Source organism: Ictalurus punctatus, chromosome 1 (assembly GCF_001660625.3).
Source record: "Ictalurus punctatus breed USDA103 chromosome 1, Coco_2.0, whole genome shotgun sequence".
Lineage (NCBI taxonomy): Eukaryota > Metazoa > Chordata > Actinopteri > Siluriformes > Ictaluridae > Ictalurus > Ictalurus punctatus.
The window spans coordinates 6,694,000-6,713,553 of NC_030416.2; the positions used below are offsets into that span (position 1 = coordinate 6,694,000).

General features: G+C 38.6%; 2 protein-coding genes across 2 annotated transcripts; one reads left to right on the plus strand and one right to left on the minus strand.

Annotated features, from left to right (window-relative positions):
* Nucleotides 1-42: 42 nt before the first annotated feature.
* Nucleotides 43-6,102, minus strand: si:dkey-29h14.10 (uncharacterized). Its single transcript, XM_017483829.3, has 5 exons — nt 5,748-6,102; nt 2,749-3,012; nt 2,609-2,659; nt 916-1,035; nt 43-680 (listed from the first exon to the last, which is right to left on the minus strand). Exons 1-5 carry the CDS (start codon nt 5,941-5,943, stop codon nt 472-474), a joined length of 840 nt encoding a protein of 279 aa, XP_017339318.2. The 5' UTR covers nt 5,944-6,102; the 3' UTR covers nt 43-471.
* Nucleotides 6,103-6,452: 350 nt separating this feature from the next.
* prelid3a (PRELI domain containing 3A) lies at nt 6,453-19,058 on the plus strand. Its single transcript, XM_017483964.3, has 8 exons — nt 6,453-6,658; nt 6,790-6,831; nt 7,517-7,685; nt 8,572-8,661; nt 8,925-8,995; nt 9,127-9,229; nt 12,237-12,343; nt 14,656-19,058. The coding sequence occupies exons 2-7, from the start codon at nt 6,800-6,802 to the stop codon at nt 12,306-12,308; spliced, it is 537 nt and encodes a 178-aa protein (XP_017339453.1). The 5' UTR covers nt 6,453-6,658; nt 6,790-6,799; the 3' UTR covers nt 12,309-12,343; nt 14,656-19,058.
* The last annotated feature ends 496 nt before the right edge of the window (nt 19,059-19,554 follow it).

The following is a 19,554-nucleotide window of genomic DNA, read 5'->3' on the forward strand; positions in this document are numbered from 1 at the left end:
AAATAAAAACACGGCCCCCTGGTTATGCTTCACGAACCCACACGATACAGTTTTGTTGATATTTTTTAATATATTGTTTCGACTAAAACAAGGTTCACAAGCCTTAATAAATAACATATCATATATAAATATAAAACAGTTCATCATGGGTGAAGCATAAAACATGCACAAAAGCAGTAAGACATAGCTTATAAATATATAGCAGTCGCTTTGTAACAAAAAAAAACAAAAACCCAAATCAATACTGAGGTACTGACATGAGACAGCATTTACAATGCTATGCACACTGCTATGGATTAGATCACACCAATGTGTATACCTTCTTAACCATGACTGGTTTTAAACTGAGTGCTTGTGTAAAACATCACCTGAGTTTCTTTGCTCATGACAACTTTTCTTTTCTTTTTTTTTTTTATGATGCCATCAAGGAACATAACGTATGTTATATACAGTCTGTGGTCTCCATCTTGATTATCTCACCCTCTTTATCCCCCCAAAATCCTCCAGCACACTATCTGTTTCTTCCTGATCTTCTGAGTCCAGACTGCTCTCAATGTTCATGTAGTTGTTGTCCCCTATGATGACGTACTCTACGTTGGAGTGCTCCACCTGAACGTTAGGAGCCGCTGAGGAGTCTGGCGTTTCTCTCTGCTGACTCCTCTGTGTATCTTCTACTGCATCTATTTAAAAAAAAAAAAAGAAGAAGAAGAAGAAGAAGCACATGGTGACAAATGCATAAAAATTGAAAATATTCAACTGCATTGAGTGCACTCTCTAATGTTTGAGTATTGACTAGTGTTAAAGTTGATTGCTTATAACATCTTATACTGTATATCACTCTTAGATTAGGACACCATAACGGTAAATACTATGCTGTACAGGTCATTTCCTGCTACTCTTTTGTGATGCTCTTACCGTTAATGTCATCAGTCTGAGAGAGAAGACAGCACAAGCTGTTGTTGTTTCCAATGATGCAGTTGGACACCGAGGAATTGTTAATGTTTATGACACATGAGGGAACAGGTCCAGATGCCTCTGTTGAAAGTGGGGACAAAACACACAATAAAGGTTTTGAAATCATGATATTCTGGTCATCGGTTGAAATAAACAATATATTTTTTTTAGTTACAGTTAATTAAAGTTACATTTACACGCAAAGCACTTTACATAGTATTTGGGGGGAGGGGGATCTCCTCAACCACCACTAGTGTGTAGCATCCACCTGGATGATGTGACGGCAGCCATAGTGCACCAGAACGCCCACCACACACCAGCTATTAGTGGAGAGGAGCGAGTGATGTAGCCAATTCAGAGATGGAGATTATTAGAGGCCATGATAGAGAAGGGCCAGTGGGGGAATTTCACCAGGACACCGGGGTTATATCCCTACACATATGAGCATGGATGAATGGAAGTGAGAATCTGGTTTACATGAAGAACAATTGATTAAGACCAAACCACAACAATCCAATGACACATGAAGCAAGCAAACAAACAAACAAACAAAAAAACCCATCCCAAACGTCTTTCCGATTGAAGACACACTTCCACAACAACTTTTATGTATGCTTTGCTGACCTAAACTGTTATGTTACCAAAACCCTGGCCAAACTGAATTTGTCTACCAGTTCACCAGGTCAGAGATGTCCAGGGAACTAGAAATAATAAACCCTCTCAAACTTGCAGACCTCGACGAGCCTGAAGAACTCATTCTTTAACACCATCAGGTCCAGAAAGCTCATGCTGAAGCTCAATTCCATATGAATCTGGATATGTTTCTGTCTGGTTGATCACCTGATTTTAGGATTAAACTAAAAAAAAAAAAACTTTTTTTCCTCCTCTCTACACGTACATCGACCACACGTCGCAAATTTAACTGTTGACGTGCGCACTAAACGGTCGAAAATATCGATTTCCATCACATGTGAGGAGGCGTGGCTTGTGCTGTCTTAATCGAACGGATAACAAGACAAAAAATCACTAATTCGGCTGTAAATTGATCTTCACGGTCTATATAACTGAACGTACATTTCCAGACTGAAAATAAAACCGATCCACACAAACACACACTGCAGCCTCCGACACCACATGTGTCGACCACAATCTCCTGCCTCTGACATGCATACATCCCTTTTCTCTTTCTTAAGAGTGGAATTTCTGTATAAGATAAGATAAATACCAATTAATCCCCAGATAGAGAAATTAGGGATATTATATAAACCATATATTGTATATATTCAATTCAATATTGTATAAATCATAACAACAGCACAGAGTGTGTGTATACATAGAGTATGCACACAGTTTTTTGCAGAAGCAAAGCAAGTGCATGAGCAAGCATTTTTCACTGCATATGTCTCTTCACACATATTTGTACAGGAAGGAAAGTAGAAGCAGATGAGACTGCTCGTGCTTTCACAATAGACCTGTATGCGTTCACCTAGAGCACAAGCAATGCCGGTCAGTATCCACTCGAGTCCTCTCCTATGGCTTAAGAAGCACTCTGAACGCACATCTGCTGAAGCGCTTTCTTAGTTATATTTATCGACACATTAAGTGCTTTTCAAAGAGTTACTCTTGCAGTGAAATAAAAACCACCAGTGCATACCTGCAAAGGAAGACATCTCCACGTGATGGTGATCCTCATCAGTAACTTTCACTGCAGGACAGACGGACAGATTAGAGACACTCTACATATGTTTACATACAGTATGTCTCTCACACATTTTTGTTTGTGCTCACACCTACCCAAGCCTCTGGTGACGGTGTGGAAGAGCGAGGGGCTGCACGCATACAGGCACCGGAAGAAGAGCAGACACGGTGTGCGGCCCTTGCGCAGGAGCGTTTGCAGGAGACACGTGGCTTGTTGCATGTCTGTGGCCGCGGCACGAATCACCTGCACCTCGTAGTCGGTGAGCGCACGTGAGTTGCGTAGGCAATCCGAAATCTGCTGCACCATGCAGGAGGGCATGCGCTTGCTCAGCGTGCACAGCTCACGCTTAAGTACCTTATCTGTTCAGGGAGATTAAAAACAGGAAAAGACGAGATTTGTGTCAAAACTGAAATACCAATGGAGGGAACACAACACATGCATCACTGGGTCAGTGATCATTTGGAAGTAAGAATCACCTTAAAAAAAAAAAAAAAAAAAAAAAAAAAAAAAAAAAAAAAAAAAAATTAGAGATAATGATGAATCACTTTTCAAGAAGACATTATGCTGGAGATAAGGCACGGTTCACAGTGTCTTATCTTATCTTATCTTTAACACAAGCAAAATTCTTACTTAATAGTAAGTTCACTGGTATTTGGAATAAGTAGACTTTTAATTACAAACTGCTGACAGACTTTGTCAGGTATGTTTGTGAGTAACTATGGTTAGCCTGAGGCCATGTTTATCATCAAATAGTGCTTAAGGCATTGGGTTGATGACTGGATGGGCGTGAGTTCAAATCCCAGTATCCTTAGCTAAACTTTAAGCGGTTGTTCTTGTGATACAATGGGACGTGGAAGCACGGCACTGTTTACAGCAGAGGAAGAGGGACACAGCGTGTACGCATACTGGATCACATAGAACAATCTTTGTAACAAAGACCTCTGCAGATTTAGTCAGAAAGGAGGACTTGCATTTTTTCTGTCCACAACACACATGCGTCGCGGTTCTCATGAGCGCGTGTCGGAGATCTATGCAGAAGTGAAGACATTTTGTGAATAAAGACTTGGCTAATTTTAGGGGGGGTTTTTTGCACACAGGAACCATTCGTTTCACTTCATAAAACTGGGATTAAACCACTGGAGTCACACGGATTACTTTTACGATGGCTTTGTGAACGTTTTGGTTACTTGGACTGTAAACGGAGGGACAGAAATCTCCCGGGTTTCATTAAAAATGTCTTCGTTTGTGTCCCGAAGATGAACGAAAGTCTTATGGGTTTGGAGCAATATGAGGTGAGTGAATCATGACAGAATTTTCATTTTTGCATGAACTATCCCTTTAATACCTCAGTGCATCTTGCATCAAATGTACGAGGTGTTCGATAGAAGCGTCATGCAAATGCGCAAATGTCAGTGTTCCTTGATAAATGTTAAGCTGTTGTAAAAGTATGTTTTAGATAATCATAAAAGAAACCTACTCAATGTGTTTTCATGTCGTTCTTTGTGATAATCATGTTATTGTTGATTCAGTTATGTAAATTAAAAGTCACTGTGTTCGAGACATTACTGTGATTTATCATTATTATTATGGATGCACAGATCCCACGATTACCTTCAAATAAGTAAACCTGTTCTGGTACATTATACCAAACTTACGCTTAAATGTGTCCTGCAAATGTGCATGCTCATTTTCATGTGTATCATTATACATTATACCTAAAATATGCTCGTGAATCAAACAGAAATATATGGAAAATTAAATCTGTTACCAGTCCAACATCAGGCCAAGCAACTAGCAGAGTTGGGTATAACTAATTACTTTTTCTGATTACACAGTAATGTAACACATTACATTTGAAATTTATACAATTTGGTTACTGATGTCAATAAAATGCCACGTTGTTTACTGCAAAACTATGCTATGTACACAGTGCCTATGTGTACATAGGTATGCATTCGATAGATCTTTTGAAAGCTTTCAAGATTCTTGTGATTCGATTGATATAAACCATTTATGTCAACAGCAGCTACAATCAATGTCTCTGACAAACCACCAACATACAAACAAACACTTACAGAACTGAGGCAACTCCCCTATGAAGTCTCATAGTAATCTACTGATCATAAAAAACATCAAAAACAGTCTCATCACACTGGTCCAAACAACCCGAGTTATACTGGTAACTACGAACTGCAACTAGTTACTAGTCATCTATTATTTATCTACCCTCGTGAGGATCTCCCATTAACACAATTAGTAACGTAATTTAAGTTCTAAAGCAAAATGTTTGAATCTCTCAACATACATACATACATACAAGGAGAGAGAGAGAGAGAGAGAGAGAGAGAGAGACAGAGAGAAAGTAAGACAGAAAAAGACAGACAGACAGAAAGAGAGAAAGAGACAGACAGAGAGAGAGAGACAGACAGAGAGGCAGAGAGAGAGAGAGAGAGACAGAGAGGCAGAGAGAGAGAGAGAGACAGAGAGACAGACACACAGAGAGAGACAGACACAGAGAGAGAGACAGACACAGAGAGAGAGACAGACAGACAGAGAGAGAGAGAGAGACAGACAGAGAGACAGAGAGCGAGAGAGGCAGACAGACAGAGAGAGACAGACAGAGAGAGAGAGACGGAGAGAGAGAGAGACAGACACAGAGAGAGAGAGAGAGAGAGAGAGAGAGACAGACAGACAGAGAGAGAGACAGACAGAGAGAGAGAGAAACAGAGAGAGACAGACAGAGAGAGACTTATCACTATAACTTAGGTGAGAACAAGAACTAACTTGTCTCTCAGAATTTGCGTAACTTTAAATCTAACTAAAAACTGTTCAAACATGTGTAGCGCCGTTGATTAATAAATTAAATGTTGTAACTGATGGTAAATGGCTGCGGTATAAACGGAATAACACACTCCAGACCGTGCTGTTATATAAAAAGACAGACAGACAGACAGAGAGAGAGAGAGAGAGAGAGAGAGAGGTTTCCCAGTCTGTTCTTTCCGTGTATAATAACTTCAGCCTAAACTCAATTCCTTGTATTTGAACTCGTTGGATAAAGTTAACCCATTTTGCCATCTATACGTTAAAGACCCACCTGGTGAGATCACTGTCATGCTGCTGTTCGATGCGACGATGTTGATCAAAGAGAAGCCACAAGCACTGACCTCTTCTTCTTCTGCACACCAGCTCGCATTGATCTCCAAACGAAACCGACAGCGCGATGCTGTACATGTAGACCAGTGCGCATGCGCGCCGCAGCCTGTAAATTCCCAGGGAGAATTTCCCAGCATGAGCTCATCCTAGTTTTTAACCAGTTGGTTTATTCTCCTCCTTACACATTTTCTTACTCATTTAATACATGCTATAGAGACACTGCACATGAGGCGTCCGAGTTTTTCTTTCTGTCTTGAGACACATCTAAATAGCGTGACTGAATTATTTAATAGGATGTGAGAATGAAAACGGGGTTGGTTGGTGGTTCTGACCGTGATCTGGGACTTTCAATTGACACGTCTTGTTGTATTGTACAGGGTATTTGAAAGGCTCGGTTGCTTGGTGACCACTCAAGTGTGCTCGCAGAGAACAAAGCCAGTACATTCGAGTGTAAACAAACTGGCATAAAGTTGGCCTGACGTTAGACGTTCCATGCGAATATCGAACGTCCAACGTCAAGCCAACTTTATGCCAGGTGTAAACAAACCCGTGAAACCAGTCCCGAGGACACATTTAGCTCAAACTATGCCATATATGACAAAGACTCTCCGTTTACCAGCATAAAAGACTCAATTAGAAGGAAACCCAGCTGGACACAGAGCTAAGTGTGTGCTCTCAGAAAGATTAAAAATACACAACTGAAATGCATTGCGCATAGTGCTATTTTGTGATGCACTTCTGCGCATTTTCGACGCATAATTGATCGTCAAATGGCCGCGACGTGACGTATCCGGAAAGCGAGCTGCCATTGGTCGACTACAGGGCGGGCTCTACAACACGGAAGACGACACGGTAAAACTGTGACGATGCGACCGGCAGATAAAGAAAAACCGCAGATGTTTTTAATTTGACATTATTCGTTTTAAAATCACGCCCCCCCTTTTTGTTGTTTTTGTTGTTGTTGTTGTGAGGGACGTTTATAGTACTGCAGAAATGAAGATCTGGAGCACGGAGCATATATTCAGGTAGTAAAGATGCAGGACGATCTTCATGAGCACTTTTGACACATGGAATTTGGGCCATTGATCTATGTACCGTATAAATTAGTCTTAATCACATGGCAAACCTTTCTGTGTAGATCAAACTATATATATAACACCCTTGTCGGCCTGAGGAAACATGCAGTTTTGTTGATTGTAGGACCTTACTGTTTATGTCCCCATCATTATCAAATGTCTAGTGTACTTTAATGCTTATGATCTGTGTTACATTGAGACAGGATGAGCAGTGACCTGTGATCACGTGTCCAGGCTTTTTTACTTCTCTAGAAACACATTTGTTTCTCTGTTATGGCAATTCACTTTCACGTTCTCTAGGAAAGATTATGATGAGGCAATTACAGCTAAAAATAATCCTCTGCTGGAAGAATACTGTATCATTTCTTCCCATTTTGTTGTAATACTCCTGTCAGTTGTTAACCCCTAATTTAACACTACAGTGCATCACTTTATCGGGTAAAATAAGTCTGCACGAACACTATACAACGTGAAGATGATTATTATTGTCATCCTATTCCTTTAAACTTTCATATGCCGGGGTGAAATAAGACCTAAATACAAGATAAATACAGGAACATACAAAACTACATTTTGAGTTTACAACATCCACACAAAACTGCAATCATTCACCTGGTTCTTCTGCTTTTCACAGCTATCCCTGGGAGACGGTGATCAAAGCGGCGATGAGAAAGTACCCCAATCCCATGAACCCCAGTGTGGTAGGAGTGGACGTCCTGGACAGGAACCTGGATAAACATGGCCGTCTCCACAGCCATCGGCTGCTGAGCACCGAGTGGGGCCTGCCGAGCGTGGTGCGAGCGGTTAGTGTTCGAGTTATCTTGTAATGGAAACCCTCAGAGGAGCCATAAGCCGATACTGTAACATATAAAGTGGGGTCCAAAAGTCACATTAAAAATCTGGCCTTCGCACATCATAAAAGACAATCTTAGCATCTGTTCATTTTAATTGTAGGAGAAAGCTGGTTAATTTTGAGCGTTTGTCCGCTATTTTCGCTATTAATCTTCCTGGTTTAAAATCTCGGTCACAGGCAGTGACGTGGCAATGTACTATAGTACTTCGATGATGTGTTGGGATCTCATAATTATTCATGAGCCTGCGTGTTCTTATCCTATGAGAAGATGCTGTCTCTTAATTATTCATGACAGCATGTGGTGCTTTCCTACAGATGTAGTAGATGAGAGAGGCATTCAAATGGGCCGGAAGTGTTCGTTTCAGTGGTGTAAGAGTTCGAGTGTGTTTATTCGAGAGAGCTATGAGAATTAGAGAAAGGTGGACTTCGGACTTGCTCATGAAAGCAGTTAGCGTCTACACTATCCCTTCAAATGAGAAAGAAAAGAAAAGAAAGTAAACGTTCAATGTCTTGAATGGTTAATATACAAGATTCTGCACTATTCAACAAAGTTGTGATCTTTACCATGTTATCTGTTTTGTACAGAATGTACCATTTTGTGTAAACTCTACAGACTGTTGTGTGTGAGAATCCCAGGAAATCAGCAGTTTCTGAAATACTCAAACCAGCCCATCTGGTACCAACAACCATGCTATTGCTAAAGCCACTGAGATCACATTTTCCCCCCATTCTGATGTTTGATGTGAACATTACCTGAAGCTCTTGACCTGTATTTGCATGATTTTATGCATTGCACTGCTGTAACATGATTCATCATTAAAATGGTCTGTCTGTAGATACTGGGGACAAGTCGAACCACTACTTATATTAAAGAACATTCCGTTGTCGACCCTGAAGAGAAAAAAATGGAGCTTTGCTCAACAAATGTGAGTACTGATGTGCAAAAAAAGACTACCACAAAGTGTACTTGATGTTTTATTGTTTATTGTAGGTAAAATCCTTACAGACAGAAAGAAATCTTGGTCCCCTCACCCCTGCAGCCTAAACATACACCAACAGCCTCTGCCTCATATATTCTTGTCTAGCTGCGGACCCCTCTTAGATGCAAATGTCTTACTTTCTGTACAGTTTTGCGCGGTATAGATAGTTTATGTGCGACATTAACAATCATTTTGATGGATCTTTTTAGATAACCCTCACAAATTTAGTATCTGTTGATGAGAGATTAGTTTACAGACCACATCCTGAAAACCCAGACATGTAAGTTGGGACATTGATTATTATTCTTTTGTATTCATATATACAGTATATTATTTGGCTGTGTTTTAATTCCCACAGCATTTATCAGTTTGATTACAAAATCTGTTGTTGTTGTTTTTTTTCTTCAACAGCACGGTCTTAACCCAAGAGGCAATAATCACAGTGAAAGGAGTCAGTTTGAGCAGCTACCTTGAGGGACTGATGGCTCTTAGTATGACTGCTAATGCAAGAAAGGTAATTAAACAATTCATTCATAAAATTAAATTAAAGAGAAGTGCACAGATAGACACTACGTCTGTGGTATACCATGCCTTCCATTAGTATTCGTCCCATTGAACTGTTCCACATTTTGAAGGGTTACAACTTGAAAGTGAAATGGACTAAATTGGGATTTTTACCACTTGATTTACACAATATGCAAAGTTTTAAATATACAGTTGTGAATTAATAAAAAAAAAAATGTTTTAAACGCGGACATTTGTTGGAGGCATAAATATTCACTCCTCCTTGGTCAGTACTTGGTCGAACCACCTTTGACTGCAAGTACAGCTGCAAGTCTTCTCGGATATGTCTCTATCAGTTTTATACACCCGCATTCTGATATTTCTATCCCATTCTTCTTGGCAAAATTGATCAACCCCTTGTGATCTTTCTAAGTCATTCAAGTTATTCATTTTGAACTACTCCACTGTAGCTTTGGCAGTATGCTTAATGGTTATGCCCTGTTGGTAAGGTAAAACTTCAGTCCAGTCTCAAGTCTCTTGCATACTAAAATGAAATCTTCTTGCATTTTGTGCTATATTTGGTTCCATCCATCTTCCTCTCTACCCTGGGCAGTTTCCCAGCCCCTGCAGATGAAAAGCATCCCCACAACATGATGTTACCACCACCATGCTTCACTGTCTGGATAGTGTTTTCATGATGATAAGCAGTGTTGGGTTTCTGCTAAATGTAGAGCTTTTTCACATGTTTACTGAGTCTCCAAAAATCCTTGTAGCAATCCCAAAAATGACGTTTATATGGTTTTGTTCATTGTTTTTTTCCCCTCCTTCTGCCCTTCCATAAAGCCAAGTTTGGTGGAGTGTCTTCAGTATGGTTGGCTAGTGACCAGCTTCTCCCATCTGAGCTGTGGATCTCTCCAGCTCCTTCAGAGCTACCCTTGGCCTCTTGGTTGCTTCTCTGATTAATGCCCATCTTACCTGATAACCTTTGCTGGACGGTCTTCTCTAGGTGGAGCTGTGTTGTGCCACATTCTTTCCATTTTGTAATAAATGATTTAATGGGGCTCTGCGAGGTGTTTAGGTTTTTTTTTTTTTTTTATAACCAAATCCTGATTGATACTTTATTATTATTATTTATTTAAAAAATTTTTTAGAACTTTCTCAAACATCTTTTGACTTCATGATGCTGTTTGTTTTATGTTACCTAACAAACTCTGGGGTCTTCCAGGAACAGGTGTATTTGCAGATATATTGAGATCATGTTGCACTTTAACTGCAGACAGGTGAACTCCATTCAACCAATTAAGTGTCTTCTGGTGGCAAGTGATTGTACCAGAACTACCCTAATTTATGGATTTCACAACAGGGGTGAATACCTATGCAATCACACAAAAAATTTTATTATTTGAAAATAATTTTGCAAGCTAAATACATTTTTCCCCAAACTTCAATTTTATGGACTATTTTGTGTAGATTCATGAATCCTAATCCTTATGCAGGCCACTGTATCTGGTGCAGCTTTCTAAGTCAATTTCTGACTTGCTACATTCGCTGGAATACCCCCTTCAGTACGTCACATCACATGATGACATGGGTTTATAAAGGGGCGGCTCCAACCTAGTTCTCGTTTGCCTGGATTACACAATCAGCAAATTGAAGCAATCGAGGCATTTACGCTGTAAACAATGTGGTATTTCTTTGGAGCACACGAGGCAAACATTACAGCGTAAAGCTGGATATTATGTGCTTTATTATTTAAGAATAATCCTATTTTCTACATTAAGTCTTCCAGAGGGTTTATTCAGTATTTATTCTGTTCACTAGGCCACTATTAATAACCCAAGACAAAGTAGACAAACCCTTTCAGTTATATTATCAGGAAGACCAAAATAACTTTCCACACGGGTGTAATATGATTGAAGACACATCTGCTTTTGCTCTGCAGGTTTACATTAAGTGCACCGAAGAAGGCTAAGTGCTGGATGTGAAAACATCACGTTTTCATTTCCGAGCGCTTCTTTTCGAACGATGATAAAATAGCTTACTTAGAAATGCAGACACTTGTCTTTTAAAAATGTAAAATTATCTTTAAGTTTAAAATAAAGATGTATTTGGTGTTTTATATATATATATATATATATATATATATACACAACCTGTATTTTATATATACAATGACAAAACAACGCTAAAGTGTTGATCAAGCACTCAGCAATTTTCTGTGCATTTCCAGAATCGCACAGTTCTGGATTACCAGATCCAAAATTTCAAAAATGTAAACTAAAATGTTTAGCCCACGTATACTCATTTGCCCAGATTATAAGTTTGAAATCACAGATTTTCCAAGTCAGTCTTATTTTAAATTTTTGTATGATTATTCCGCTGGGGGGGAAAAAAATTCTTGAATCAGAAAGCCTAAACATGACACAAGCAGGAAGTGAAACTACTTGCAATGAATAAGTATAGTTCGAAGATGGTGGTCATGAGCAATCACAAAAACAAGCATGCTGACAAAAAAAAAAAAAAAGGGTTTTTACTTTAAAAGGCAAGTGGAAATAGTCAGGCTCACGTATTGTTTCTGCTGAAGTTCAAATGAAAAGTAAAACAGTATTGTGCATTTCCAAAATCTCACAGTTCTATAGTTCCTCAATGACAAACTATGAAACATGGATATAGAAACTGCTGAGCTCATGTGAACTAACGTGCCTTGGTTGGAGAAAGTGTAACCCTCGTGATAAAGCCGCTGATCCTAACCGTATAATCCGCAATTACTGATTACAGACATCGTGTCTTGACCTGTGATTAAATTACTATAATTTCACAAATTCACAGTGATAAGAGATCAGAACGATTATTGCACTGATGCATTATAATAAGAGTCTTCAGGATCTCGATCAGACATTCCAAGATATTCATTGTTTAATTTTAATATTAAATATGGGGTTAACTGTATGGCATGAAGGAATGTAGTTTAATGTTCAATCCAGTGACCCTGTCTGTTGTGTCTTTGTTCTCTGTAGGGATGGGATGCAATTGAGTGGATCATTAAGAACTCAGAACGGGAGAACGTACCGTTATGTGACATGTGCTGAACAGCAATAACCTCAACCATCTCAGTAATAAAACGGTAAAGTTATTTTAAAAATGTCCAACTTGCATGTGTTCTGAATTCAGTTTTGCATGTGCTTTCTATATGCTGACCTAATTTTTTGCCTTGTCTTTTATCACTGTTTATGATGATGTTGTATTTTATGAAATTATTACGTAATCATTTCTAGCATGTTGGACATGCGACATTTCCTTACCTGACATCACTCGCTTGTGTTTCAGCTTCGGTAAAATCACAGCCGGGAGTATATGTATATATATATGTATATATATATATATATATATATATATATATATATATATATATATATATATATATATTATAGGATTAGCATGTTACTTGCCTCCAGTCTAACTAAATGTAACCATTTGAACTTTTGACAATATACAAACATAAATAGAACTGTTCTGCGATGGGTTGGCACCCCGTCCAGAGTGTCCCCAGCCTCGTCCCCAGGGATAGTAGAATAAGTGGTACAGACAATGGATGGATGGAAGGAAATAGAACTGTTAATCAAGAATATTTATATATGAAGTGTCCATAATAGTTTTTATAACTTTAACAATACTATCATTATATCGCACAATATACACTTTATGGCCAAACGTTTGTGAACACTTGATATACATCATACCCATACAGTGGGGGAAATAAGTATTGAACGCATCAACATTTCTTTATTTCCACTGAGACTATTCACATGAAATTTTCACCAGACTTTGGTATTAACTCAAGAAATGCACAAATATAGCGTTAGGGTTCTATTCATCGTTCCTTCAATTATATGAAGTCCGCCAGTACCATGCGATGAAAAACAGCCCCACACCATGATGCTTCCACCTCCACACTTCACTGTTGGTACAGTGTTTTTAGGGTGATGTGCAGTGCCATTTCTTCTCCAAACATGGTGTGTAGTATGACAGGCAAAAAGTTAAATCTTGCGCTCGTCTGACCAGACTACACTCTCCCAGTGTTTCATAGACTTGTCCAAATGAGTTGTAGCAAACTTTAAACGAGCTTCGACATGCCTTTTCTTCAGTAATGGAGTCTTGCGGGTGAGCGTGAGCAGTGTTGTGCATTGCCTATTGTTTTCTCTGTGACGACGGCACCTGCTGCCTCCAAGTGTTTCTGGAGCTCTTTCTGAGTGGTCCTTGGCTCTTGGGTACTCTTCTGACTATTCTTCTGAATCCCTGGTCAGAAATCTTGTGAGGAGCTTCTGTGCTTGGCCAGATGTTAACGGAGTGACGTTGCTTCCACTTGCGGATAATTGACCTAATGGTGCTTACTGGAAGATTCAGAAGTTTTGAAATACGTCTGTATCCGATTCCATCAATATGTTTTGCAACAATAAGGTTGTGAAGGTCTTGAGAGAACTCTTTGCTTTTACCCATCATGAGATGTTTCTTGTGTGACACCTTGGTAACGAAAAGCCTTTTTATAGACCATCAGTTTACTAACCCAGCTGATATTAATTTGCACAGATAGGAGGTATAATTACTTTCTAACTACTTACAGATTTCAGCGGGTTCCTTGCCTTACCTTGCCTTGGAGAACTGATTTTTCTTAGCATGTTTAATACTTTTTTCCCCCATGTCATTCCACTTTATTACACATAAATTTATTTATGGGCTTCACTGTTGTGAATTCTTTATATTTGCAGATTTCTTGAGTTAATACCAAAGTCAGGTGGAAATTTCATGTGAATAGCCTCATTTGGAAATATATGTACTGAAAGAAATGTTGAGGCGTTCAAAACTTATTTCCCGCACTGTATGTGCTTGTTGAACATCCCATTAAAGATTTAGTCGTCCCTTTGTTGTTAACCTCCACTCATCTGGGAAGGCTTTCAACTCGGTTTTGGAGCATGGTTGTGGGCTACACTACACTATATGGACAAAAGTTTGTGCACACATGACCATAACACCCATATGTCCATTCCGAGCGTGGAGCTTAGCTGTGAGGATTTGCTCATTCAGCCACAAGAGCATTAGTGAGGTCAGGCACAGGGGGATTGTCATGCTGGAACATGTTTGCACCTCTTAGTTCCAGTGACTTAAATCTGTAAAACTACAGCAAACAATACGATTGTGTGCTTTCAACTTTGCGGCAACAGTCTGGGGAAGAACCACATATGGGTGTGATGGTCAGGTGTCCACAAACATTTGGCCATATTGTTTATCACAGCAAAAGAATCTGCTTTCTGGATGTGACCTATTCATAAGTTGTAAGCATTTTTAAATTGATTGTATGTACTTTATATAATCTCTTGACATTGTATTCCAAGGCACGTAGTCTTACAGTCTGTCTCTGTATCTGCTGTGAAATTCCAGGGCCAAATGGTAAAGTGTGTGAGTGTGTGTGAGATGGACAGCACCAGCGCTGGAATCACAAGCGACTCGTCTGAGTCTGCACCTCTCTGTGTGTTGTACAGTAAGTGTGTGCTTCTTTTAAAGAGTGAACGTTTGAAGCACCACGGCGAAAATCTCCTAATCCGCATAAAACTGCACTTTTAACGGTAATATATACTAGTTGAAGTCACTGTTGAATTACGGAATATTATATTTAAATATCAAGATGCACTTCAAATGCTCTCACTACCTCCTTTTGAGAATCTTTGGACATCCGTTAAGGTTATCGGGTAAATTAAGTGTTGTCTCTGTCATGGGAAGCATGTTTAACTGTGTTCTTAGTGCACAAGTCATTTAAAAAAATTTTTAAATTTTGTTTTTGTTCAAAAATATTTATCGATGTTAATATTGCTAACTTAAATAATTCAGTTCACCCAAAATGTTTACGCATTGTTTTTGTTCCTTTTTCGTTCTTTTTTTTGTTTTTTTATGTTACTAATGTAGGATCTGTTGCAAGGTGTTATATTTATTTTTTTGGTGAAGAAAGAAACTTAAAGCTAAAATTGGTTTTAGGGTTTTTTTTTTTTTTTTTTTTAACATACCACTGTTTGTGTTAGTATAGCATAATGTTATACTGGTCAGATTCATTGTCACTGTTGTCCCTCACACTTGAATGATATATGATGTATTGAATCATCCCAGCACGAGTGCCAACGCACAATTACCAGTTCAACAAGTCGTTTTTTCTTTAAAAATTATATAAAAACGTGTCATTTTCAGCAACCATTTTTGTGCCATGAAAAGATAACGTCTCTTTGTAGTCCATCTGCTCAGAATAACGCTGTTTAAATCGGCCAAATCCAGAAATCTTAGGTTTTATATTCTCATTGATCATCATCTTTTTTTTTTTTTTTTTTTTTTTCTTTTTTTTTTACAGAAATAATTTATTTTATTTTGCTTTATGGGAAATTGCAAGAAAAAACAAAACCTCAGCCTACAGTATAATCACTTGTATAAATGAAACACATTGTTGGTTGATTGTAGGCCTGTCACAGTTATTCAAGCTGAAGGGATTGAGCTGATTTAACAGTTTAAATTCCACACTTTATGAATTGATGTTCCTTTATCAATATAATGAAGAGGGTGTGACGACAGGGAGCACGGTGGCTTAGTGGTTAGCATGTTCGCCTCACACCTCCAGGGTCGGGGGTTCGATTCCCACCGTGGCCCTGTGTGCGGAGTTTGCATGTTCTCCCCGTGCTGCGGGGGTTTCCTCCGGGTACTCCGGTTTCCTCCCCCAGTCCAAAGACATGCATGGTAGGCTGATTGGCGTGTCTAAGGTGTCCGTAGTGTATGAATGGGTGTGTGAGTGTGTGTCAAGATGGATGTCACCCTGTCCAGGGTGTACCCCACCTTGTGCCCGATGCTCCCTGGGATAGGCTCCAGGTTTCCCCGTGACCCTGAAAAGATTAAGCGCTATAGAAGATGGAGGGATGATGTTCCGACATATTTCGATCATTTTTCTTGATCAAAAGCTTTGGCCGATTAACTATTTGTAACTGTTATTTTTTTCTGTTTTAACAGATTTTAGTTATTATTTACTGACATGTCTTTCCTGTGCGTTTTACGCAGGAATTCTGGTGTTTTCAGTGTCAGTAAATAGCTGTGTACAGTATATACATTATTACACAACTGATATAATGTTCATGATACAACTGGCAGAACGTCAACAGGAAAGCCCTTTAAATTGTTTACTGCAGTCATTTGTATGCCAGTGAATTCTCAATCAAAATGTTATAATTGTGACAGGCCTAGTAGCAAACTGAAGGAACAGCGCAAGTCCCTGTTGATCATGTGATGGCTCATATTTGGTGCTAAAAAAAAAATTTGTGTGCTTGAAACTTTTTGCTAAACACTCTTTTCTCAGTGCACTGATGGGACGTGAACGTGAATCTGTATAGATATGTGTCCTGGTGTAGATTGTATTTCTTACTGTTTCTTGTTAATTGCTATAGTAGATGCGGTGTGATGATAAAACCTAATGGCAGCAGCATAAATATATATATATATATAAAAAGATGTATGCATGTTTTTGTTTATTAATTTGTTGTTGTTTTATTTGAGCAGGGATGTCCCAAGGCTGTTTACAGTTGTGCTATGAACTGAAATATCATGTACAATTATGTAAAATGAATCACATAGGGCTCCAATTAAAGAGAACACAGTTTTCTCCCCCCACTATATCACACTATATAAATAATTACAAGTATTTCAACTCCATTTTTAGTTGCCAAATTGTTAATCAAAGCAATCCGCTTATCCAGGTCTTCGCTGTGTCCGTATTAAGACGCAAGTACAGAGGAAGAATATAGAGGAATCGTTCTAATTACGCTTGAGCTGTCAAAAACACATGAGCAAATTAAAATGTGCACATTTTGTGCAAACTTCATAGAGCCTTGACGTTATTTACTGCGCAATCTTTATTAAGCACTCTTGCTTGAACTACACTATATGGATAAAAGTTTGTGGACACTTGACTATAAGACCCATATGTCCTGTGAGGATTTGCTCATTCAGCCACAAGAGCATTAGTGATGTAACGCGAGAAGGCCTGGGGTTCAGCCTGCTTTCTAATTCATCTCAAAGGTGTTCAGTGGGGTTGAGGTCAGGGTTCTGTGCAGGCCACTCGAGTTCTTCTACTCTAACCTTGGCAAACCATGTCTTCATGGAGTTTGCTTCGTGCACAGGGGGATTGTCATGATGGAGCATGTTTGCGCTTCTTAGTTCAAGGGAAATTGTAATGCTAAAACATACAAAGATATTCCAGACAGTTATGCGCTTCCAACTTTGTGGCAACAGTTTGGGGGAAAAACCACACACGAGTGCAGTGGTCAGGTGTCCACATACTTTTGGCCATATAGTGTATTTTAAGATCTTGCTTCTAACAGTAGAGTGTCTGTCTTTGTCTTTGTAAATTGTTTTTTTTTTTCATGATACATGATGTTTCTGAAAATTTTGTTATCCACAGTTTAACCCCTTATCACACTGGTTCAGATTTATTTATTTATTTATCATCTGTACGTCCACTCCAGTTTGCTGATGTTTTCGATTTTGGTGTTAATGAGAACAGTAAATTGTACCTTGTACCAAAACTATTGGTACCAATTGTACCAGTCATTTTTATCATTGGATTCTAAACATTTCTCGTTTTACGTGTCCGTCTTCTGTTCGTAAATTGTTCTAAGGCAATGGTCACCAACTCTGTTCCTGGAGACTTTAGCTCCAAGCAGAACTGTGCCCACCTGACCAGCTTAATCATTGCCTTAAGAAGTTCTTGATCAACTAAAACAGGTGTGTTAGATTTTGGTTGGAGATGAAAACGTCAACAAAGGTCTAGAACTCTAGGAAGAAGGTTGGTGACCACTGTACTATAGTGTGACTTTTTCTTCTGAAGTGTTTCTCACACATTTACCATACCAGTGTCCTGAGCGTAGTTTTTAAATTCTGTACTAGTGATAAAGGGGTGAGTTCTATTGCGTTCTCGAGACTGGCTTCTTCGTCATGTGTATGAAAGCATCTACCAAAATAAAGAAACATGACCGAGTGTAAATGTAAGTGTAATGTGCTGGCGTATAGAGCACGATGGCCAGTTCAACTGCTTCATATCCTTCATATCCATCAAGCCTTTTCATCATGTACTGTATTGTGTTAATACTATTACAACTGCGCTTAGAGGTGAGTGTTAGTACTTCATTGGCAGGGAAGGAGTAATAGGCTGAATTTTACAAACCTTATACGTCGGCTAACGAATGGCTTTACAGAGCAAATCCTTGTTTGTAAACAAGGATTTAATATCGGCTGAGCTTTTTATGACTGACAAATTCCCACATGTAGTCCTGAATAAGGGGAAGAAAAAATAAAAGAAGAAAAAACTTTACAATGTTAGATTAGAATGCAAACAATTGCAGTCTTTTGTTTAATACTGCATGTAGCTCTTTTTCATTAGCCTTGTACATAATGCTGCTGTTAAGAAAGTTGTTAATGGTGTTTTATTTATTTTGATATGAACCAGCATGGTAATATTATCTTGTAATTTTATTTAGATCAATTTAAATAAAATTGTACCCTATTCAAAAGTGTGACTATTCTGTAAAAAAAATTTTTTTTGGGGGGGGGGATAAAGCATTACTTTTATACTATATTTCTGTGATTAGAATATATGAGATGCCACCAGATGGCAGTAAAACACTACACAGAAATAAAAGACCATGGTTTATTTTTCACCCAATGGGAGCAGGATGTATTCTGGCTTGCTCTTCAAGAGTATCAGTGTTTGCATAACTGAACACAAGTGGGATATTGCATTAAAAAAAAAAGAAGAAGAAGAAGAAGAAGAGAGAGGGCCTCTATATTCCTGGTCAGAATAACATGGTACACAACATAATCAAATAAATAAGCAGCTCTTTGGTATCAAATTCATACCATGCAGGTGGTAGTAAACATTCAGATATGCTACAAACATTAATGCATAGCTCAGTGACATTTTGTCTGTTGGTATGCACAAAAGGCAACATGTGAATGTGTCTATTAACGATGACAAACATTTCAACATGCACTTACATTTGTATTTGTGAAACATCTGTGAATTATGACACTGTAAATTACACCATATTTTAGTGTTGTAATAGGTCATACTATAGTCAAGTGTAGACTCGCATTGCATTTTCTGCAGCAAATACATTTAAAACAGAAAATATCAAACGTATAAAAGTGGAAAAAAAAAAAAGTTCCATAGAAGAGTATTGCACACCATAATGATGGACATACCATTTCCTTCATTTTCTGTTGAAAACTCCAGCATGTTTTTGCAAATGCAAAAAT